This window comes from Geotrypetes seraphini, chromosome 1, assembly GCF_902459505.1.
Source record: "Geotrypetes seraphini chromosome 1, aGeoSer1.1, whole genome shotgun sequence".
Taxonomy (NCBI): domain Eukaryota; kingdom Metazoa; phylum Chordata; class Amphibia; order Gymnophiona; family Dermophiidae; genus Geotrypetes; species Geotrypetes seraphini.
Genome location: NC_047084.1, coordinates 366,142,357 through 366,167,272, shown reverse-complemented (window position 1 = coordinate 366,167,272; position 24,916 = coordinate 366,142,357). Strand labels below are relative to the sequence as shown.

Below are 24,916 nucleotides of genomic sequence, written 5' to 3'. Positions count from 1 at the left end.
AGTAATTAGCAACTAGATCACATTGCATAAAATGGAACCTGGGCTAAAACAGCACGAGTTAGTGTCAAAAAAAATCTTAACTGTAGCCCATGTTGATTTCATCCTTTAATATGAACATTATCCTTAATAAAATTTTAATAAAATTAAAATTTTGTGTATATTCAATTTGTTCATTCATCTATGTTGATGTTTAATACATAAATATGTGGGAGGAGCATAATCAAAACAAACATCTAAGTCCGTTTGGGCCTAGGGTGTTAGTCACCCAAAGTTGGCAGTGTCCAAAGTCCATTCTTGTAAAATACATCCCCAATTTTTTGGGGGGAAGATCGTCTACTTCTATGCCCAGCCGTTTAATCTTCCAGACCACTAGTACGTCTATCTTTATACTACATTCTCGTCCAAAAAGTCATCCAAGTCCTAAACGCCTAAAACCAGACCTTTTGGACATGGGAGTGGCCAGTAAAGTGATGGACTGGCCACCCAGACATGGCAGCAGAGTAGTGGGGCACCTTACAGGGCACTGCTGTGAACTTCACAAAAAGGGTGCCACATAAAAAACTCACCACAACTTCCTTGCAGGTCATGATGAGCCCCTCAAAACCTACTATACCCACCTGTCTACAACCCCAGTAGCCTTTATGGCTGCAGGTGCCACCTATATGGCAGTAGGGTTTGGTGAACTCACATTTTCCACAATGAATGCAGTGGTTAGAGTGGCTTATGGGCCTGGGTTCTCCTCTCTATGGTTCACTAGCCCACCCCCCCCAGAATATTTAAGCCACCTCTGTGCAGCTCTACTAGGCTTTCTTATGCCAGGTGCTGATATTCTAGAGGCAGGTATGTACGATTTTATTCCGATTTTTATGGTGGTGGGTGTGTGTGTGGGGGGGTGTTAGTGATCACTGGGGGAGTATGTGGGGTTCTGAACTTTGTGTCTGCAGTGGTTATCTGGTCACTTTGGATACCTTCTGGGCACTTAGACCTGTTTTTAGATCGCCTAAGTCACAACATATAAGTTCTGTCCAGGCAGCCTCATAAAACTTTTGATTGTTGACGGGGGATCAAGATGGCGGCGACGTAGAGAAGCTGAGAGAGACGTAGTTAATATTCTCCTAGCCTGCATTTCCTTATTCAAATACCTCTGATCCGATGCCTCATTCTAAGAGGAAAGGGGTGTTCAGGGCTTGTTCCTCGTCGGCCCTGACATCCACCCTGATTCAGCAGACGATGGACCGTTTCCTCGCGGCTTCTCCGGCGCTCACATTTGCTGGAGTGGAGAGCTCGGCGTTGGGCGGTGATGGGAGGGAGTCACTAGCCCTTTCGGGCAATGAAACATCATTATCTCCTCCGGCTCCCATGACACCTCCGTGCCCGGCAACCGCCGAAACGCTGTGGCGAGAGACACACGCTCCCGGAAGTGGAGACATGGGGTCTCCCGGCGAGGGCACAGCGTTGACGGCGGGACGACTGATGGAAACAACTGAGAGAGGGGAATCTCTTCCCTCTCCGACGGAGATCTCTATGAACAGCATCTGGCACATGCTTCAGCGGATGGAAGGAAAAATTGAAAAATCAACTGAAGAGGTAACAAAATTAACTGAAAAACTGGAATTGTTGACTGGGACAGTTGAAACTATGAGATTAGAATATATAGGCCAAGCTAAGCAGATGCAGGTGGATATACAACATTTACAACAATTTAAATTGGCTTCAATTAAAGATAGTTCCACCATTCATAAGAAATTAGAACAATTTGAAAATTTTAATAGGCGTTTGAACCTCCACTTCTTAAATTTTCCTCAAACTCCAGGTGTGTTACCTTTTGATTTATTGAAAAGATATTTCATTGAAAATTTGGAAATTTCTTCAAACTGTTTTACTCCAATTAATAAAATTTATTATTTACCAAATAAAAAGATGCCTGGAAGAGAAGAAGATGAAAATGAGACTGGAAATGAGACTGGAAAAGAAAAAGTAGGAAAGACAAACGTGATAGACTTTGCGAATGTGACGGCCTTACTTGAACAAACAATAAAGCTGAGATGGATAGAGCAACGTTATTAGTATAATTTGTTTTTGAGCAAGACGTGAATTTGATCATGAAATTGTTCTTCAAAAACTCCCAAAAATTATTTGGGGGACGGAAAATATGGATATATCCTGATGTTGCTAAGACTACACAAGAACAGAGAAAAGAATTTCTTTCTATGCGACAACAGAATTTAAATTTGGGAGCAACGTTTCTGTTGGCATATCCCTGCAAATGCTTGGTTAGGTACTTGGGTGTTAAATATGCTTTTTTCTCTCCTAACCATCTGAAGGAATTTCTAGATATTAAGAAGATCATCAAGGATTAAGGGACAATGGAAGTAATGGGCGCTTGACACATTATGCCTTTTTTGGTTTAATCAATACCTCTAAATTTCTCTCTAAATTTATGCTTGATCACCCCTTATTATAGTGGTCTAAGAAGGGGTTTAACTGTATGATGTATGAAAGAGTGTAATTCTTGGTTTGTAATTTTTTTTTCCCTGCATTTAATGGAACAAGAATTATTCTTGTAAAATTTGATTGTATAATTATAAATAAACAATAAAAAAAACAAAACCAACTTTTGATTATCCCTGCATTACGACTAAGTACGCCCTAACCACTCTTTCAAAAATGCCCCTTTCAGTTCTGAGCATACAGAGGCCTAAATCATTTCTTGATACGTCTAAAAACCTGTTTTGATTATCGGCACTTGGATGGATTTTTAGACGTATTTCTGTTTTCGATTTATGAGCCCCTTAGTCATCTGTTTGGAATTTGTAAAAAAAAAATTACTGGAAAAATGTACTTGTATGACATCAGCATAGATGAAATAAGAAAGTCCCATAGATATCAAAGGATCTTCACTCCTGAACGCAAACAGATATTAAGCAAAGTTGGAGACAAAGGAGATCCTTGGGAAACACCACAGCTAGAATTCCAGTTTCTGGAAATTTTCCCATAACCACCCAATAAGACCTACTTTTTATTTAAAAAAAAAAAAAAAAAAGGCAGGAAACCATGGTCAAGCAAAACTTTGTTATCCAAATGGAATCAAGTTTCATAATAAAATATAATCAACTAGATCAGCGGTTCTCAACCTGTGGGTCACGACCCCTTTGGGGGTCGAATGACCCTTTCACAGGGGTCGCCTAAAACCATTGTAGAACACATATTTCCGATGGTTTTTGGCAGTGTTCTTCAACTGCCGGTCCGTAGAAATTTTCTGCCAGTCCACAGGGCTGGCACATCCATCGGACCCAAGACAGCGTTCTACAGCCGCCGGTTCATCATGCGATCAATGCGGCGTCTTGAGGCCAGCCACTGAGTGCTGCAGTGCACAAAGCCATGGGAAAAGGCTCCTATGCATGGCCTGCACCTGAACCAGAAGCCTTATCTCTGACGTTGCAACGTCAGAGGGAAGGCTTCCAGATGAGGCGTGGAATGCTGCCCACAGCTTTGTGCAATGCAGCACTCAGGGAGCCGGCCCGAAGACGCTGCGTTGATCCCACAGTGGACCAGCCCAAAGATAACACTGGGGGGAAGGCCAGAAGGCAAGACACATGGAGGGAGAGAGACAACAATGGTAGGGGAAATGCTTTTATTTTTTTTTTATTTAGTGATTGATTTTGTCTGTTCAGGAAGAAATGCATTTGTTTCTTTTCCTCTGGGGTTGTACTGCTTGCAGAGTCTTGCTTCTTGGGGTTTGTTTGTAAATATTAGTACTTTTAGATTTTGGTCCTGGTAGGAATGAATGTAAAAAAGCATACAGTGTCCTTGTGTATTTTAATTTTGTGGTTAACCATTATGTGGTGTTAATACAATTATATTGTGTGTATATTTGAAAAATGAATGGAAAAAATGATGTCTGGGGTCTGGGGCGGAGATTGAGTGGAGATGGGCATGACTTAGCTCAGTGTTCTTCAACTACCGGTCTGCGGACCGGTGCCAGTCCACAAAATAATTATTTTATTTCCGCCAGTCCATAGGTGTCAAAAGGTTGAAGAACACTGGTCTTAGGAACCGAGACACCGCTCCTCTATCCGTCTCCAGGCGGTCACATGCAGATACGCCCACATACATTTATCTGTAATTAGAAATAAATATTTCACAATATATAATTACATATTGTTTTTGTGATTAATCACTATGCTTTAATTATGTTCAATTTGTAACAATGAAAATACATCCTGCATATCAGATATTTACATTACAATTCATAACAGTAGCAAAATTACAGTTATGAAGTAGCAACGAAAATAATTTTATGTTTGGGGGTCACCACAACATGAGGAACTGCATTAAAGGGTTGCGGCATTAGGAAAGTTGAGAACCACTGAACTAGATCAAACACAGAATTTAAATCTAATTGCATCAGTACAACAGTTTTGCCATAATATAAAATTATTCTCAATTCTGAAACCAGAGCTGATAAACTACATAGTTTCCATGCTGAAATCTTTCCTAAAAACCTGATTACCGTATTTTCGCGGATATAACGCGCACCTGTGTAAAACGCGCACAGGGGTATAGCGCGCAGAAATCACGATGATATGTACCAAAACTTTTCTATACCGCGCTCAGGCATATAACGCGCATGATGCCCGACGCTACTTTCGCCCGCCCTGACTTTCCGTGCGCTGTCCTGACTCTCCGTTCACCCCCCCTGACTTTCCGTGCACTGTCCCCCCTTGAAGTCCTGTCCCCCCTTGAAGGTCTGTCCCCATCCTGAAAGCCTGATGCCCCCCCCGACGTCCGATACATCCCCCCCCGGCAGGACCACTCGCACCCTCACCCCGAAGGACCGCCGACTCCCCAACAATATCGGGCCAGGAGGGAGCCCAAACCCTCCTGGCCACGGCGACCCCCTAACCCCACCCCGCACTACATTACGGGCAGGAGGGATCCCAGGCCCTCCTGCCCTCGACGCAAACCCCCTCCCCCCAACGACCGCCCCCCCCCAAGAACCTCCGCCCGTCCCCCAGCCGACCCGCGACCCCCCTGGCCGACCCCCACGACACCCCCACCCGCCTTCCCCGTACCTTTGTGTAGTTGGGCCAGAAGGGAGCCCAAACCCTCCTGGCCACGGCGACCCCCTAACCCCACCCCGCACTACATTACGGGCAAGAGGGATCCCAGGCCCTCCTGCCCTCCACGCCAACCCCCCCCCCCCCCCAACGACCGCCCCCCCCCCAAGAACCTCCGCCCGTCCCCCAGCCGACCCGCGACCCCCCTGGCCGACCCCCACGACCCCCCCACCCCCCTTCCCCGTACCTTTGGAAGTTGGCCGGACAGACGGGAGCCAAACCCGCCTGTCCGGCAGGCAGCCAACGAAGGGATGAGGCCGGATTGGCCCATCCGTCCTAAAGCTCCGCCTACTGGTGGGGCCTAAGGCGCGTGGGCCAATCAGAATAGGCCCTGGAGCCTTAGGTCCCACCTGGGGGCGCGGCCTGAGGCACATGGGCCAAACCCGACCATGTGTCTCAGGCCGCGCCCCCAGGTGGGACCTAAGGCTCCAGGGCCTATTCTGATTGGCCCACGCGCCTTAGGCCCCACCAGTAGGCGGAGCTTTAGGACGGATGGGCCAATCCGGCCTCATTCCTTCGTTGGCTGCCTGCCGGACAGGCGGGTTTGGCTCCCGTCTGTCCGGCCAACTTCCAAAGGTACGGGGAAGGGGGGTGGGGGGGTCGTGGGGGTCGGCCAGGGGGGTCGCGGGTCGGCTGGGGGGGCGGTCGGAGGTTCTTGGGGGGGGGGGCGGTCGTTGGAGGGAGGGGGGTTTGCGTCGAGGGCAGGAGGGCCTGGGATCCCTCCTGCCCGTAATGTAGTGCGGGGTGGGGGTAGGGGGTCGCCGTGGCCAGGAGGGTTTGGGCTCCCTCCTGGCCCGATATTGTCGGGAAGTCGGCGGTCCTTCGGGGGGGGGGGCTGTATCGGACGTCGGGGAGTCGGCCGGGCAAGAGGGCTTGGGCTCCCCCTTGCTCCGATCGTGGATGCGGGTGCGGGTGGGAGCGCGTGCGAGCGGTCGTTCGGGGTGGGGGTGCGAGCGGTCCTGCTGGGGGGGTGAATCGGGCGTCGGGCGGGGTGGGAACTATGTTTAAAAACTTTTCTATACCGCGCTCAGGCATATAACGCGCGAGGGGTATGCGCGGTAGGTAAAATCGCGTATAACGCGCGCGTTATATCCGCGAAAATACGGTATATTTGATCTAAGAGATTAAAATTCTACAAATGTGCTAATTATTACATTAAGAAGCTTGAACAAATAGTACAAGAACATGATGCACATAATTAGGCAGAGACAAGGGGGTCCTTTTACTAAGGTGCGCTAGCCGTATTAGCGTGCGCTAGACGCTAAAGCGTCCTTTATAGTCTATGGACGCATTAGAGTTTAGCGTGCGCTAAAACGGGTAGCGCGACTTAGTAAAAGGACTCCAAAGAAAGGAAAGGGGAAAGTTAGCTCCCCCATATTAAAGCTTCACACAAGCAAGGAAGGTATAATGAGGAGAATTCCATGTTAATCCACTAAAGCAGCAGTCTCAAACTCGCAGCCCATGGGCCGTATGCAGCCCCCTAGGTACTATTCTGCGGCCCGCGATCTGGCCGACTCCCTTACTGAAGTTATTCTTCAGTTCAAAGCCGCGGGCGGCAGTGGCGGCTCCTCGTGCATTCGGGCCTGTGTCGGAAGCCTCTCTGAAGGCTAGCTCCCTTGCCAAAGTTATTTTTCTGTTCAAAGCCGCCGCTGTGGTTCCTCGCATGAGCTGCACCTGTGTCGGAAGCCTCTGACATCACGATATCGGAGAGAAGGCTTCTGACGCAGACACGTATCGTGCGAGGAGCCGCTGCCGCCCGCAGCTTTGAACTGATAGATGACTTAGGCAAGGGAGCCGGCCAGAAACAAGGAAGAGAAATGCTGCTGCCCTGCTGCACAGGGAAAGGGTGGGAGGGAAATGCTGCTGCTGCTACACAGGGAAGGGGGGAAGGGAAATGCTGCTGCTACTGCTGCTGCAGCACAGGGAGGGTGGGAAGGAAATGCTGCTGTTGCTGCTGCACAGGGAAGTGGAGGGGGAGGGAAATGCTGTTGCACAGGAAAGGGGGGAATTGCACAGGATTTGCACTTACAGCACATTAAGTGCAAAATATTACTGCACTTTAGTACACAGAGTACACAAGTGAGACAGTATAGAGTTAGGGCAGACATTTTTGTCTTCTTGTCCATAAATTGTACTGGTGTTACAGCCCAAGCCTGTTTATTGCAGTCTCCCCACTGATTTTTAATAGGGGATCAGTATCAACTGAGCACTTATGTGTGTCTGAAAAGGAATTATCAGGCTCATTCATAGAGAAAGGAGGCAGCTAATGTATTCTACTGCTCACAGTCAGGCAACTCTGAAATGCCTCATTATCACCCAATTTGTGCCTATTCAGATTTCCACAAGGCCTCTGCTTCAGTTTGGAATATTAGATGGGGGGGGGGGGGGTTGTTTTTTAATTCACTAACCTTCCTGAACAGTTATTTTCTACAGCCTCTTTTCTGGTTTCAAATTAAACAACAACTATCCTTATCAGCCCAATATTGAAAGCCAGTTATATGTTCATCAGCTGTCTGTGACTGAATAACCAGGGCTTTTTTTTTTTGTATCATCACCTTTTTTTATTTGCAGCTCTGTTTTCAGCAGCATCTCTCCTTCCTCTCTTCTACCCAGCGGTCCTCCAAAATCAGTGGGTCACCAGCATCCAGGAAAACATACTACTTCCTGTGGCCAGGGCTTCTCTGCTGCTTCCTTATCCACAGGAAGTTGCATCAGAAGAGGTGGGGTAGCAGCAGAGAGAAGCCCCGGCAGCAGGAAATAGTGTGTTTTTCTGGATGCTGGGGACTCGCTGCTTTTGGAGGGCCCTAAGCAAGAGGGGTGCCAGACATATGAAGAGAGAGGAACAGATACCATACAAGTTGATGGGAGGAGTGAGGGGAGAGATCATGATGCCACACATGTGGTGGTGGGGGGAAGAAAGCAGACATGTGGAAGGGAAGGGGAGGGGAGAACCCAGACATGTGGGGGTGGGGCAGAAGAAGACCTAGACCCATGAGGTGGGGACAAAGGAAGAAATTCCAGACCTTCAGGAGGAAAGGGGAAGGGAAAGAGGTGTTAAATCTAGACTCAGACCGATGAAGGAGGATGGGGGTGGGGGTAGAGGAGGAGATGAGAGAGATGCTACACTAGAGTTTTTATTTGGCAACAAGTTGTCAACCCTAGAGCCACAAGTGCCGTGGCAGATCCCCTGGTTTAAATTTCAACTTCTTTCTTTCACACAGAGCAGTGTTTCAGAGAAGGTTATTTGTGCCAACCTCAGAGTCGCCTCTCTGCCAACCCCCACCCCACACTACCTCTTTCCACAGGTGGGTGGCAGAGAGGAGACTCTGGGAGCAGCACAGACAATTTTCTCTGAAACACTGCCGCTGTTGTGCAAAAGAAACAGGTTGAATGATAAACTGGGGGAGGGGGGAGGGAGAGAAAGGTTTCAGAGAGATTGAGGGTGAGGAGTGGGGAGATCCCCAACCCCCAAACTGGCCAGGAAACAGGGGATTAAAAAAGAGAAAAGAGGGAGATATCTGAGATGGCCACAGGGAGGTTAAGACACAGAAGAGAAAAAGGAAATAGATACCATAGCTGGGCACTGAATGGAGTGAGACAGACATACTGGATAATGGGAAGGAAAGGGAGAGGCGATAGGGAGAGATGTTGGACCAGGAAGAGGAGTTGCAGTTAAAGTGAGTGATGAATTTTGGACCTAGGACCATGAGGTGTGGAGGAGGAAGGTAGGGATGGGAATATGTTGGACAGTTGAAGCAAGGAAATTAAAAGGAGGTATGGCTGCTGTAGGGGCCTGTCCGTAAGGTTGCCCTGGTGAATACCAGCACTTTTTTTCTTACAAAAAACCCACTATGGTCCAGATTCTCAAAACTTAAAATTGCCTTTAATGCCGTCGCTAAACTGGTTTCAGCCAATTTAGCATGCATGTATTTTAGCAGCGGATTATCAAAGCGGCTTTCTAGCAGTCTCCGACACTGCCATGCAACTGGGCTCTTAAATATTAAAACAAGCACTCTGATAGATTTGTAAACATTGCCGAGCCATTCTCCAAGTGTGACATTGGTTTTTGGAGACAAAAAATCAGCGACTGGTCCAAGGGTACTAAAACAGTGCCAGCATGTGGCATGGCATGTGTTTTGACTGTTGCTAATGAAACAAAATAAAAATTACATGATTCACAAAAATTATATGTTTTGGTTTTTTTAGGGGGAGTGGTAAAAGTATGCTTCTTGAGCGCATGTATGCATTTTAGCCATTTCTTATGAATTATAGTAGTTTTTATGGGAGACAAAACTTATCTTATTTACGCTTGTTAAAAGCCGACATTTCTTCTCCCTTCCCTCTGCCAAGCAACACCCCCAACATCCCCTCGGCAGCGAAAGAGATGTCCACTCTCTCCCACTGCCACGTAACACCCTTCCCCCGTGCCTCCAACAACCCCTGCCCTAGCCCCCTTACCTTACTTAGATGGCTAGCTGTATGGATGCCTACTCCCTCCGGCCAGCAGGCTCTGCTCATCAAAATGATGGGCCTTTCCCTCTCCAATGCATCCTGGGATGCACCATGGAGGGGCCTACAGCTCTGATTGGCCCAGGTTGTTTAAGGCCCTCCTATGGGTGGGGCCTTATGCTTCTGGGCCAATCAGAGCCTTAGAGCCCTCTCGAGATGCACTAGGGAAGAGCCTAAGGCTCTGATTGACCTGGATGCGTAAGGCCCCACCTATAGGAGAGGCCTTAAACAACCTGGGCCAATCAGAGCCTCAGGTCCCTCCCAGGTGCATCCCAGAATGCACCAGAGAGGCGAAGATCCACCATTTTGAAGAGGCAGGCATGCAGACTGGAGGGAGTAGGCATCCCTCCGACCAGCTTTCTAAGTAAGGTAAGGGAGAGAGGGCAGGAGTTGTTGGAGGCATTGGAGGGGGGGGATTGCGGGGCAGTGGGAGAGTGTGGGCATATCTCCCACTTTCGAGTGGAGGGTTGCTTGACTTCTGGGCTCGATTTGTTGTTGGGGGATTTTTGTTTGTTTGTTTTTTGTGTGTTTATTCTGTGCATTTACCCATCACTATCACCAGTGATGGGCACATACAAATTTATTAAATCTTTGCTACTCTCCACCAACCTCATTTGCATGAACATTTATTGGAGAATGACTCATTTTTAAAAATCACTACTATAACGGCTGCGACAGCGGCCTGTCGTTTTTTTATGTGAATTTTTGAGAATCTAGGCTTATGTATAACTGCCTTATCTATAGATTTTCAGAACGTATTCAGATAGTTTTGGGTTGAAAATCAGACTGAGTGGTCCAATACTTTATGGAAAAGAAAGGAATGAAGGAAGAGTACCATTCCATACATATTGTTTCTTATACCCCGCAATTGTCAACTGGAAAATTATCCAGGTAGTGATAATATACCACTTATGTTCATATATCATACACATTTTATTCAAGCCTGCTAAACTAAATAGATGATCATTCTATAACTGAGAGTGAGTAGTGAGCCCATTCTATAAGGGCACTTATGTTCATAGGTGTCCTTATAGAATGATCTAGCACAGTGTTCTTCAACCTTTTTGCACCCGTGGACCGGCAGAAATAAAATAATTATTTTGTGGACCGGCAAACTACTAGGACTAAAATTTAAAAACCCCGTTTACGCCCCATCTCCGCGAGCTCGGTCCCCGCAAACCATCTGATCCCATCTGCACAAGCCGCATTTATGATTTTATATTGAACGTATTTTATTAAAGTATAAAAAGAAACAATATTCTGAACAATTGTGATTTTATAAATACAAATATACAGAGCACGGACCAACAAAACCCCTGTCTCCCCTCCCCTTCACATATATCCCCTCTACTATCAAGAAAACTGAACAAGCCAAGTTATTATAGAATGCTACATAGAAATATCATGCTAACAGAATACTGCAGTCCCCAGTTATGTCTCTAGCAGGATATATAATTCAAATCTGATATATTCTATTGACAAAATAGAAATAAAATTATTTTTTTCTATCTTTTGTTGTCTCTGGTTTCTGCTTTCATCTTCTTTTCACTCTTTTCCTTCCACCATCTGCCCATTCCATCCAATGTCTGCCCTCTCCCCCTTCCATATGTATCTGACTTCTTTCTATGTCCCTCTTCCTTGTCCATCCTCCTCTCTCCTTTTTACATCATTCATTCCAGCTTCACTGCCTTCTTCATTTTTATCTCTCCTAGACCAGATCTAGCATCTTTATCCCTCTCTCATTTTTCTGCTGACCCCCTTTCCAGCATCAATGTCTCTCTACTTTCTCATTCCTCTCTCTCCCCTTTCTCTCATCTGATCTCTCCATTCCACCCTGACCCCCTTCCCCTCCTGTAATCTCCCTGCCAGCTGTTTCCTTCCTTTTTTCTTCCTCCCTACCTTCCTTCCTTTTTTCTTTCTCCCTACCCTCCTTCCTTTTTTTCCTTCTCCCTTCCCTCCTCCCTCTATTCAACATTAACTCTCTTCCCATCCCTTTCCCTCCTCCCTCACAGCAGCATCTCTCCTTCTTCTCCCTTCCCTCCTCCCTCTATCCAACATTAACTTTCTTCCCATCCCTTTCCCTCCTCCCCTCCCAGCAGCATCTCTCCTTCTTCTCCCTTCCCTCCTCCCTCTATCCAGCATTAACTCTCTTCCCATCCCTTTCCCTCCTCCCCTCCCAGCAGCATCTCTCCTTCTCCCTTCCCTCCTCCCTCTATCCAACATTAACTTTCTTCCCATCCCTTTCCCTCCTCCCCTCCCAGCAGCATCTCTCCTTCTAACTTCCTTCAAGTCCAGTAACAGCTCTCCCTTTTCCAGCACCTTCCCAGCCTCCTACAGTGGCTTCCTCCCCTTCCAGAAGCTCTCGGTACTTGCCTGCAGGAAGTTGCCGGTAAATCTCTGCCCTGGCAAATAGGAGAGCTGGTGGGAGGGGAGGAAGTCACTATGAAGGCTCCCCAGGATCTTGTTCGCACACGCTGACCATTTCCCTCCACCTGCACCTGAATCTGAAGCTCTCTCTGGTCTAATCGCAACTTCCCCGCGGCCCTCTTCAGCAACTCGGCAGGGGTGGCGATCAAGACACGCTGCCGACGTCGGGACCTTCACTCTCTGAGTCCCGCCTATTTTGTTTCAACTTCCTGTTTCCGAACAGGCGAGACTCACAGAGGGAAGGCCCCGACGTTGGCAGCCTATCTTGATCGCCTGAGGCTGGGAGGAACATTAGTCAGCAGGAACCGCAGTCAGGAGGAACCACAGTCGGCAGGAAATTTAACTGCCGACTTGATCTCGCCGGCCCTGCGCGGACTGGCAGAAATTTTCTGCGGACCGGCACCGGTCCGCGGACCGGCGGTTGAAGAACTGTGATCTAGCATTTATGGACGGTTAAATGGGCATGCTTAAATGAGCAGTTAATTTTACAGTATTCTGTAAGTTGCCTGTGTCGCTGTTAGTCCCACCTGTGGCCCATGCTCTTCCCCTGTGAATGCTTCCCTTGCATTTGTATGCTGTGTCTTTTGTGTGTGTATTTTTTAGAATAATACTTAGCCATGCTACTGCCTTTTACCCATGGATGGTAGTATTTTATGAATGTAATGCCCCAATGGCACATAGCTTTAGCTCACTTGATAAAGAATGAGGTGAACAGTGCCAGTCCCCTGGATTCTATAAAGGCTTCCCAAAATTGGTGCACAGATCCCAGTCACCACAAACTAATTAGTGAATGAGCTGTTATCAGTTATTAAAGTTAATTGGCACTAATTACCGTAGAACTTACACACAGATCTGAAATTCTATACCACTGCATGCCTAAATTATCTCAAATGTAACTCAAAAGAGGTGTGGCGAATGGAATGACATGGGCAGATCAGGGGCACTCCCAAAATTTTAGTTCAGTAAGTATTATAGAAGTCATTTTACAGGACTAACTGCCATTAGTTGCACTTATACCAGGTTCCAGCAAGCGTAAGTCCTCATGCCGAAAAGTGGGTGCTAGAATTGTCACTTAGCACTAATCTATAAAGGTTGCATAGTACTTGGGCACCATTTATAGGATTCTCCCTATGCAGTTATTCAGCGCAGATAGCAGCACAGTATATCTGGATTAAGCAAAACATTCAGTTTACACCAGTCATCACTTGGCTCAAAATCCACCTTTTTTTGCTTTTAGAAAGACCGTGAGCAATCTTTACTTCAAAAAGATAATTTTGCATCAGTACAGTGGAATTCTAGAAATTCTTTCAGTTCTAAATATGAATTAATGAATTTACTTAGTTGGATAAATGTTTGCCTTAACTATAGCAAAATATAGCAAATGGATTATATTCCTTTACTTTAATATATACCGGTATTCTTCATTTTTATGTCTATTTTCATATATTGAGATCTGTATGTATAAGTAATTAGTTGTATGGGGTCACCTCTAAATGATTTATATTTAACGTCACAGAGATATTCCTTGAAATGTGCACAGAGTATATTGACCCGATGCTGTTCTTATTGGAAAGTGCTGCCCTACAGTTGAGGCCTCTTATTCTGGGAAAAGTGAAGGCATTTTGGTTGACATTCAGAAGGAAAGCTGGCTTTCTTGTTTCTCTTCCCAGCAGTCTCAGCAAAGAGTGTGCAAAGAGTGAAAATAATGAGCACTTTGCTGCCTATTGTCACCGGGGGGAAGAGAGGACAATGTTGTACTTGCACGGACCGCTGTGCCCTGCTCAATGGGTAGCTTGTATTTGTATGTGTCTGACAGCTCACACAGGCTTACTTGAGTCCTCTGTCATTCCGTTCCTTCACTCTGCAGGCAATGGTAGAGACGGTTAACAACCTCCTTCAGCCCCAAGCTTCCAGTGCATGGAGGGACTTGAGTACCAGCGATCAGCTGCGGGCTGCCACCATGTTGCTAGATACTGTGGAGGAAGGAGCCTTTGTTCTGGCCGAAAACCTTCTGAAGACTGACATTGTCAGAGAGAACACAGAGAATATACGTAAGTGACTAACAAAACAAATAGCCTTGGGCCAGTACCAATAAAGAGAGGAAGATGAGACTTTGAATATTGATTTGGGCTTCAAGTGTGTTATCTTTGATATTTTATCATGTATTACAGTGCTGTTGATCACTTCATGTTTTTTTCTTGTATTTAAAAAACAGTCAGAAGAAAGCATAGATTTATTCTATAGTTGGCAGAGATCTCTGATTGAAACCTTTCCCTCTCTCACTTGCCCCCCTCAGAATTTATAATTCTAAAGAAATAATTGTTGAACATGTTACCATTTTCCATTATGTCTAATTGTTCCTGTTGTAACACATCCAGATTAAATGAAGCTGGGGAAGGAGTTAAGATACCAAAAGCACAGAGAAAACAAAACAGAGAGAATATATAGAAAGGTGATGACGTTAAAAAAAATGAGAGTAAAATGAACAAAACAAAACATGGAGGTAGGATTGAAAGGTTGAAGAAAGCTTAAAAGAAACATATGGAAAGTAATGAGGAAGTATTAGAAATAATATTTTAAGAAAAACCTAGTGTTCCCTAAAGAAAGAGTTATAGAAGAAATGCAGATGGATAACATAAATTAGTCTGGCACTGCTACTGCTAATAATAACATTGGCATTTGCATCTATTTTGTTCCACCAAAGTACCTCCCCCAGCCAAATATCACACCACACAATAAACACATGACATTCCCCCGGCTTTAATCACAGCTCAGAATAACATGCAATTTTCATATAATTCATAGCAATATCCACAGTTCAGTGTAATTCCCCAACACCCTAATGGAGCTATTCGGTATCGAACTAGCCCCACCCCAACTTCCCAGATGTCAATAGACTCTCACTGCAGTAGGTCTTCTGAGTTGCAAGGGCCCATCTACATAAGCAGACACATAACCTCCTCCCTCCCCTCATAAGAACATAAGCAGTGCCTCTGCTGGGTCAGACCAGAGGTCCATCATGCCCAGCAGTCCGCACATCTCAAATGCTATCCTCCCTGAGAGGAAATTCCCCTATCACCTGATACTTTTCTGCTACCACACAGCTGTGACCTGCTCTCTTCCCATCCTACACAACCTCTAGCACCCCCAACCGAGAGGACAGGGTGTGAAGACTGCTGTAAATCCCACAAAAACACCCTTCCCTCTAACCCACAGTGTCCAAAGCCTGACAAAAAACATCTGTCTCCTTGACCCCCTCCCCAACCCACGAATCGCCCAATCTCCTCAAACCTCATATGACCTCTCCAACCAACCCACACCTGTTGCCACCTTGCTCTCTCACAACACCTCCTTACTCTGCCCCACCATCTAATTCCACACCTCATTTCCACATTCTAGTCTCCTTTTCACTCTACCCACCTTCTACTCTTCATGGGCCTACTCATTGAGCTCAACCCAATGTTATGTGCACCTAGCTAAGTCTCGGCGCAGTTCTCATTTCTGTAGCACTACTAGACATACAGTACTGTACAAATATGTTTAAGAGACAGTCCAGGCTCAAAAGAACAAGAGCTTACAGGTGGTTTGTTTGTTTTTCAAGACAAGACAAATAAGAAATTAGGGAGTTTTATTCATCATGGGGATGATTTAAAACAACATGGCTATGAACAAGAAGATAAGGGATTGAGATTTATAGCAGCCTGGAATTGATGGGCTTTTGGTATGAATTTGAATAGGGCCAAAAGGAGCAAGGCTCAGGAAATATATTGCAGGTATACAATGCAGTGGGAAGAACAGAATCTGGAGCTGGCAGTGGAGGGGTCACTCAATCCCTAACCCTCCTACCAGCTGTCAAGCATTTTTGTTTTTCCTTCCCTGCCTTTCCTCCCACACAATCCAAAAGTCCCCTCCTCCACAATCCAGTATCTTACCTTCTGTAAATCCCTTGATGGTAGTGGGTCTTACAAATTTACTTTTTCTCCCTCCCTTTCTCTTCCCCATAATGCAAAGAGGAAGAGCTTCTAAAGATAGTGACAGGGCCAGGATAAATGAGTTGAGGTGAGAATGAGCAGAGAAGATAAGAAGTCTTGAAAGAAGAGAGGTCTCTGCTAAATGCTGTTGGCTTTATCTATCATATCAGTATGCTTATAGCCACAGTAATAATTCAGAGCAACTACAGCACATGCTGTAAATATAGAAGATGTAATAGGTCCAATCGACAAACTCAAGAGCAACAAATCACAGTACCAGAAAGTATTCCTCCCAGAGACCCAAAGAAGCTCAAATTTGAGGAATAGCTAGTGTAATGCCAGTTTTTCAAAAGAGCTCCAAGAGTGATCCAGGAAGCTGTATGATGGTGCTGAGCTTAATGGTTGAGGCTATAAAAAAAACTCACCTAAATTACTGACCATCTAAATCAGAGGTGTCCAACCTTTTGGCTTCTCTAGGCCTCATTGGCCGACAAAAATGTTTCTGGGGCCACACAAATGTGCAAACGCTGCAGCAAGACAGAGGAGGGAGCCGGCAAGAAGGTAAACACCCGGGGGCAGCAGAGGAAAACACTGCATCGCCCTCGACCGGGGCCGCACAAAATACTTCATGGGGCCGCAGGTTGGACACCCCTGATCTAAATAGATGCAGCCTAATTGGAATGAGGCAAGGTCAGTTTAGCAAAGGCAAGGCTTCTCTTACAAATGATTTGGATTTTGTTTGCTTGTTTGTTTTTTGAAGGTACCAGAAAAAGTAGTTATAGTAATCTGGTTGATACAATGCATTAGGATTTTCACAAGGTGCTTGAGAAAGTCCTCCATGAAAGACTTCTTAGGATATTATAAATTCATGAGTGGGATGGAATGAAGAATACCTTTCAAGCAGCACAAAATCAAGAGGACTCTCCCTGTTGACCAGCTGATTGAAAACAAATTGTAGAAAAATTTTATTCATGTAACTTGTAATTAAGCTGTGGAAGCTTATAAACAAGGCAACCAACGTAGTCAGATTTAAGAGCATTGGACAAGTTCCTGGAAGAAAAGTCCATAAAAATGTATTTTAGCCGGGCAGACTTGGGAGAGCAATCACTCATTTCCAAAACTGACTACACTTCTCCCTCCTTATTCGCGGGAGATAGGGGCAGAGCCGGACCGCAAATGGTGAAAAACTGCGAATATCCGGCTCTGACCCACCCCCGCCTCCCTCCCGCCTTCCCAGCCTTACCTGATGGTCTAGCGGGCTTTCGGGGCAGGAGCGATCTTCCTACGCTCCCACCCTGTGCAGATCGCCATTAGGAAATGGCTGCTGTGAGTTCCCGTAGTCTCTCGAGACTAAGACGGGAACTCCCTACAGCTATTTCCTAATGGCGATCTGCACGGGGCAGGAGCGTAGGAAGATCGCTGCTACCCCGAAAGCCCGCTAGACCACCAGGTAAGGCTGGGATGCTGGTGGGAAGACTTAACAATGTTTTTTTTTTCTTTTTTCCACCTCCCCAAAAAAATCGCGAATATGTGAAATTGCGATTGCCGAAACCGCGAATGGGGAGGGGGAAGTGTATAAGAGATCTACATTTTGAGATCTGCCATGTATTTGTTTACTCGGACTAGTCAGTGTCAGAGAAAGGATAATGTGCTCAACTGGCCTTGTTTTGACTCAGCATGGCATTTTTTTAAATGTTCTTAATGTAGGTACTTGCACCTCTGTCTTGTAACACCTAAGCCAGAAAAAAAAAATTAAAAAAACACACCACCAATACACACAAGTGATGGCACAAATTTGGGCCATAGCTTTATGTCAAAATCTAACGAGCATTGGCAGAGTAACCAACAATTTCACCATCCCTGAAATGTTACCCAGGTTGGCTTTCCCATCCCTTGCCTCTTTTACCACAGAAGCAATCACATCCCTCTATCTTCCAGCTTCCACAGCTCTGTGGATGGTCATCCTGTTTTCCTGCATGGCCCACAGTGAAGCCTGGCCATGCCTTTGTAGTCCTTTTACTATGGTGCGGTAGCTGATTTAACGTGTGTGAACGCGTCCATAGGATTTAACGTGTGTGAACGTGCTAAAACGGCCAGCGCGCCTTAGTAAAAGGACCCCTTTATCTTGTGGCTGCACTGTATATTAGCTACATGATACTCCCGTCTCACCCCTTCAACCCTGCCTCCCCCCCCCTCATGCCTTAATCCACTTGCCAGCTGTGACTACTCCCTGAACCCCAACTTCTACCCATATAAATCCTCCCCTCCAAGCCAATCCTGCCGTAAACACGTTGACAGAGGAAGGTGGGGGAATGGCAGGGAAATACTACCTTACACTCCACCACTTTCTTCTCCCTCCAGTTTTCCTGCCCCAGCTGCCTGCGTCTGCCAAAATGTCATGCTACATGTAGCACCCATTTACCTCTTCCATTCCCAGCAGCCCTCTCCCAATCTGTTGTTTCTAAATCCCTCCCTCATCCCCTATTATTGCCCAGCCCTTTTCCTGCCTTAGAATGGGGTTCAGCAGTGGCATAGTAAGGGGAGGTGGTCCGTCCCAGGCACCGGCACCCCTCCTCCTCTCCACCCCTCCATCTCTCCACCCCTCCATCTCTTCCCATTCCTCCCCTCGTCACACGTGTGCCCCCTTCCCTTCCCCCATACCTCTAGTTGTTCACCGCCATAAGCAACAGCTTCAGCGTGTTCCTCGAACCGCGTCAGCTCTCCCCCTGATGTCACTGCTGGGTGCCACACATAGGAAGTGACATCAGAGGGAGAGCCGCTGGGGTCACTAGGAGCACGTTGAAGTTGTTACTCGCAGCGGTAAACAACAGGGGAAGGAAAGGGGACATGCGCTCAGTAGGGGGGATTGGGGAAGGGGAGGCGCGCCTCTCACCTTCGCTATGCCACTGGGGTTCGGCCATGTTAGTTGCCCTCAAGCCTGGCTGAGAGCCTCCTTAATCCCACATCTTCTTTCTAGAAGCATTTAAGTTTTAGTAACTCAAAAATATAGCAAATGCTTAAGCATCTCTCCAACTTCACCTTTTTAGTGCAGAAGTTTAAATTTTCCATGAGTCCCAGCTTGTTGTTTACTAAGCAAAGGTCTGGCTCCCCTGCACTGATTTCCAAGTCTAAACAGATTATGGGCTGCCATATGCACAGCACCTGGAATAGGGTTCTGAAATCTCAGAGAGAATAGCTTTAAATCTTTTTTATTTTCTGCGTTTAAGGGGTTATGGCATTTGTTTTATATCTGTGAACAATCAGGTAGAATTTCATCTTTGCTGACTTTGCAGTCAGAGATGTTTAAATGATTTATTCTAAATGAGTCGGAATATTAGACTCTAGTGGGCCATGTTCTCCTTCCAATAAGACATCTACACACAAGGGTCTGCATAATTTGATAGTCTATGGGGAGGATAAAGAAAGAGTTTCTTTAAAATGCAAACAGCCCTACTGAGATGCCTAGCCACAAGCATAAAACACTTATTTTCTTTAATTCTTAGAGGTCCATGTGTGATTTAAGAAAAACTGTCACAAGATATCCCTAGATCTTTTGCCAATATTTATCACTTCTGAATTTTCATTTTATTCAGTCTAAAGTACTCATCTGTACTTTAGACTGCCTGGCAGACAGATCCATTTTTATTGGCTAGTGCTTTAATTAAATGTGAACTGACTAACTGAGGGATACCATAGAAAAATAAGTGAACGTTAAAAAAAATAAAATAATTCCCTTGTTCCTGTTGTACTTTCAAAAATATGTTCTCATTTCCATTCCCCCTCCTTTTCCTGTAGAGTTTGGTTTTCTTTATTGCCCTGAATTTACATTTGTTTTGCTTCTGTTCTTATAGAATTAGAAGTTGCAAGACTAAGCACAGATGTGAATTTGGAAGACCTGAAATTTCCACAAAACTTGGCCCAAGGAAGCTCTATCCAACTGTCAGCAAATACACTGCGGCAAAATGGTCGAAATGGTATGTTTACTGTGTAAAGGATTTGTACTCACTCTTCTGAACAGCCTGTATTTATTTGCAAGTTTATTCTCATGGTTCCATAAAATTTATTTTCTTTTGACGCATCCCAAATTAGTTTTCTGCTGTGCTGTTTGAGAAGTAGCACTAGTAGGGGTAAACTGTTGATTAAGCTTTCTGTATGATTGGCCTCTGACACAGGCATTTATGCCAAAACATATATAAGGCACTGGAATCGCACCTCCAAAACTGCCTACCAGCACCTAACACCACTATAGGCATGGCAAATGCTGGAAGTGGCGTTAAGACACGATTCACAGCAAAGATAGGTCTCAGAAATGTAAGACTTGAAAACCCTCGCCTACATTTCTGGTGCCTATCTTTCCCATAAATGTTATTCTTTAAACGGTGAAGTTGCGTGATTGACACATGATCGGTGGCCGCCAATATCGGAGCCGTTTAGAGAATCCGGGCCTAATTCTGTGATGGAATCAGGCACCAAGATTTTGTTATAGAATACTAGTGTAAATTGGTATCAGTGTGCAAAATTGTGCCCACTAACACAATATCAGTTGCAAGCGTATGTGGGCATGCAGTAATGTGGCAATTTAGTGCATAATAGAGAATGACACAGGGAAAAATTTATCACCGTCCCTGCGCCGTCCCCGCGAGCTCAGTCCCCTTCCCTGTCCCATCCTTGCACCATCCCCGTGAGCTCAGTCCATGTCTCTGCCCCATCCCCGCAAACTGTCAGATCCCATCCGCACAAGCCTCGAATAGTTATGATTTTATACTGAACTTATTTTATTCAAGTATAAAAAGAGACGATATTCTGTACAATTGTCATTTTATAAACACAAATAATACAGAGCAATAATTACAAAAAAAAACCTGTCTCCCCTCTCTTTCACAAATATCCCCTCCACTATTGTGAAAACTGAACAAACCAAATTACTACAGAATGCTACATAGTCACACATGGCAGAAATAGTGTTAGGGGAATGCAACTAGGGCAACTGTTCCCTGGTCAGAGAGAGTGAGCCCTAAGCCAGCTGGAAGCTAAAGAAGCACAGCCTGGGCTTTGCGGTCCCCAGTTATGTCTAATATCAGCTCTAGCAGGATACAAATTTCAAATCTGAAATATTCTAATCACAAAATATATATATATATTTTCTACCTTTTGTTGTCTGGTAATTTTATTCTTCAAATCACATTGGTCTCAGGCTTTGGTTTTGGGTTCCTTCTGTCTTCATCGTGGCATGGCTGGCTCCTGAAGGTAAAATAAGTGCAAGAGGAGCTGAGGAGGAGATGCCGAGTCTGACACGGGCACAATTTTTGTACCACAGGAGCAAGACTTTTCACTGCTCCCACAGGGCGGTGAAAGGTCTTGTCCCCATTCCTGCGGTAAACCAGTTGCAAAAGTCTCCATTCCTGCAGATTTACTGCGGTGACCACAGTTTACTGCAGTAAGTGGTCCCTGTGTCATTCTCTAGATTGTATAACACAATATTCTGTAAGTTTTGTGCTCACTGCCCATGTTCTTCCTGGGCCTCTTTACATTTACCCCTTACATTTACACACTAAGAGGCCCTTATTTCAAACAATGGTAAAAAGTGGCCTTAGCGTATCCCTTTGAAGGTCACCCCCACACACTAAGGCCATTTTTAACACTGGAGTAAAATGGCTGATTTTTCTATTTGAGTTGTTAATGGCCATACACTAATTTTCCCATTAGCTCATGGCCATTAGTGCTTGAGCCCCTACCTCCACCTATTATATAGGCAGCAAGGCCTCGATTCTATAAATTACACCTAAAGGTAAGCACCTAGATCTGTGCGCCTAGATGATCTTGTTGCTTAATTTAATTGTTTAAAAGGTTTAATTGGCAACTAACAACTTGTAGTTGATGTTAATTGCACTTAATTGAAAGGTAGGCACCTAACTTGGTAGGGTATCTACCACTTTGAGGTAGGTTTCTAGTCTATGGCATCTACCAGAAAGTAGACATGCTTAGGAGGCAGATCGTGGATGTAATTTTTCATGTAGACACCTCTTTTGGACTTAGGCGCACTCATTTAGGCCAAGAAAACCCTAACATAAATAGAGTGTGCCTAAGTTTAGGCCACCTACTAATACTTAAGCCCACTTTAAGTGCCACTAAGGGCTCCTTTTACTAAGGTGCGCTAGCAGTTTTAGCACGCGCAACAATACCGCACGTGCTAAATGCTAATGCCTCAATAGAACTTGCGTTAGTATTTTTAAGTTAGCATTTAGCGCACCTTAGTAAAAGGAGCCCTAAGTGTGATTCTATAAAGTGCATCTAACTTTTATAGAATCATGCTTAGCGCCGTACCACTCACCACCTAACCTTTAGGCACCATATATAGAATTTCCTCGTAAAGGCTGACACACTAAACACATGTGAATCAATTAGCATGTAGCAATGTAATTGCATTAACTGATTAGTGTAGAAAATGCCTTCTCTCCACCCCAGACTCCCCTCCCCCAACAGCACATGGGTATTTTATTTTTCGTTTATTTAGGTATTTATTTTTTGTTTATTTAGGTATATTTATACACCACCTATCAGGGTTATCTAGGCAATTTACAATCAGGTACTCAAGCAATTTCCCCTTCTGTCCTGGTGGGCTCACAATCTATGTAACGTACCTGGGGCAATGGAGGATTGAGTGACTTGCCAGGGGTAGCATGTAACAATCCCAAAATTACCACAGGATGCCTGAGCACACCCTTGTGTGACTGGCTTGCCTTGGAGGGTCCTAGACAGATAAACTCATTAAACTTGTAGCCATTAATGTTATCAGGCTAGACTCTAGTTCCTTGAGCAAACTTATCCTATATAATAAAACCTTACCGGCGTATGCGCTTTTAAAACGGCGTAATCCCTGCCGCTGTGGTATGTGATCCATGGCCATGTTCCATTTTAGAACCCGGCGGCAGGGAACATTCTGGCCACTCCTCTCCTCCCGCCCTCACTCACCAACTGCTGGAGGAAGCTGGCCATATTCGGCGGCTTGAGGAAGCGGTGCGGAGCGGTGCTGGCGGCATCTGCCGGGAGAAGGGCTTCGTGCAGCAGCGCTGGTGGCGGCTGCCAGGAGGAGGGCTTCAAGCCCCTGAGGGTCGGGCGCTGCTACCGTGAGGATCGTGGTCGGCTCTACTAAATTTTGCAGGCCACACAGCACCTCAGTAGAACGTTTCCTCTGACGTATGCGATCGCGTCAGAGGGAACGTACTTATGAAGGGCAGAGAGGCCTACGAGGTTCGCAAAAACCGGCCGCGATGCTCACAATGCTGCATACTGGACCAGGGAAACAGGTAAGGGATGCTGCTGGAGCAGGGAAGAGGTGCTACTGGGCTGGGAGAGCAAGGAAGAGGGACGGGGATCAGGGAAGAGGTGCTATTGGACCAGGGGAGCAAGGAAGAGGGACAGGTGGAGCAGGGAAGAGGTGCTATTGGACCGGGGGAGCAAGGAAGAGGGACAGGGGGAGCAGGGAAGAGGTGCTGCTGGACCAGGAGAGCAAGGAAGAGGGACAGGGAGCAGGGAAGAGATGCTATTGGACCAGGGGAGCAGGGAAGAGGTGCTATTGGACCGGGGGAGCAGGGAAGAGGTGCTACTTGGCCGGGGAGCAATGAAGAGGGACAGGGGGCGCAGGGAAGAGCTGCTGCTGGACCGGGGGAGCAGGGAAGAGGGGCAGGAGGAGCAGGGAAGAGGTGCTGCTGGACAGGGAAGTGGAGTGGAGAGAGAAACGCTGCTGGTGAGAAAAGGGGGCTCGGGCTGAAAGGGAACAGATGGGAGAAGGGGGCTGGGGGGGGGGTAAAATGGGTTTGGAGCTGGGGCTGAAAATAGGGGACATGTGAGGGAAGGAGGCTTTACTTGCACCCGTTAATGTAACGGGCTTAAACACTAGTTTAATATAAATGTAAAACAATGAAATAAATAAACTCACACTTCAGTTATTCTTAAGGGATTTCTTCTATAGACTCTACATTTGACAACACAAAGCTAGGAGTGTGTATATCACAGACTCTCTATGTAGGATAAGACTGTGCTCCAGACTTAGTTGACTAAGCTGTATTTAGGCTAGCAAATTTAAAGGTGTTTTTTAGATGAGGAACAATGCCTTTCCTATGTCCATGTGTTAGCTAAGATGGAGATTGCTTTCTAACCACACAAAAAAAACCAAGCAGAAGGGAGGAGTATTAGCCTACCAGTTATACAGCAATGCACTCTGAGAGCTTGAGTTAAAGAAACACTCTCACTGTTTACATAGGCAGTCTGCTTCATTGAATGTAGAGGCAGAACAGTAAGACATTTTTTTTTTTGCTAATGTAAGCACTCGTTAGTGCTTACCACAGCTTTGTAAAAGGACTCATAAGTGAGTGTGGCACAGTGGTTAGAGCTACGGCCTCAGCACCCTGAGATTGTGGATTCACCCCCTGCACTGCTCCTTGTGACCCTAGGCAAGTTGCTTAATCATCCACTGCCCCAGGTATATTAGATAGATTGTGAGTCCACTGGACAGACAGGGAAAATACTTAAAGTACCTGTATGTAAACTGCTTTGAGTGTGGTTGTAAAACTACATGTCCCAATCCATTTCCCTATCATTTATGGAATAGTGCTGAGCAAGCACTTATGCACGTCTCTGCAAGAAATCTATAAATTTACCTGCACAATTAGTTCATAAATTTAGGCACCATGTTATAGAATGAGAGGGTGAAGGTCTGATATTCAGAGCAAAAATGTGTGTTCACTGATAGACTATAAACACACAGTTCAAGTCTATCAATTTTGGGGTGTTTCTGTATTTAAAATCAAACTATTTAGTAACATATAAAATCAGTCTATTTATCAGAGTTTAGCCATATGAACAGGACCTCTCCTGCAGTAAGACAAA

The 24,916-nt window shown here is 45.7% G+C and overlaps 1 protein-coding gene across 24 annotated transcripts in view; it reads left to right on the top strand.

Annotated features, from left to right (window-relative positions):
• ADGRL3 (adhesion G protein-coupled receptor L3) overlaps window positions 1-24,916 on the top strand; it is a 1,804,713-nt gene that overhangs the window by 1,539,292 nt on the left and 240,505 nt on the right. For all 24 annotated transcript variants that reach the window (XM_033915103.1, XM_033915068.1, XM_033915049.1 and 21 more), the window contains 2 exons: window positions 13,924-14,107; window positions 19,879-20,001. In XM_033915103.1, the coding sequence (XP_033770994.1) occupies window positions 13,924-14,107; window positions 19,879-20,001 (307 nt within the window). The remainder of the gene's footprint in view (window positions 1-13,923; window positions 14,108-19,878; window positions 20,002-24,916) is intronic.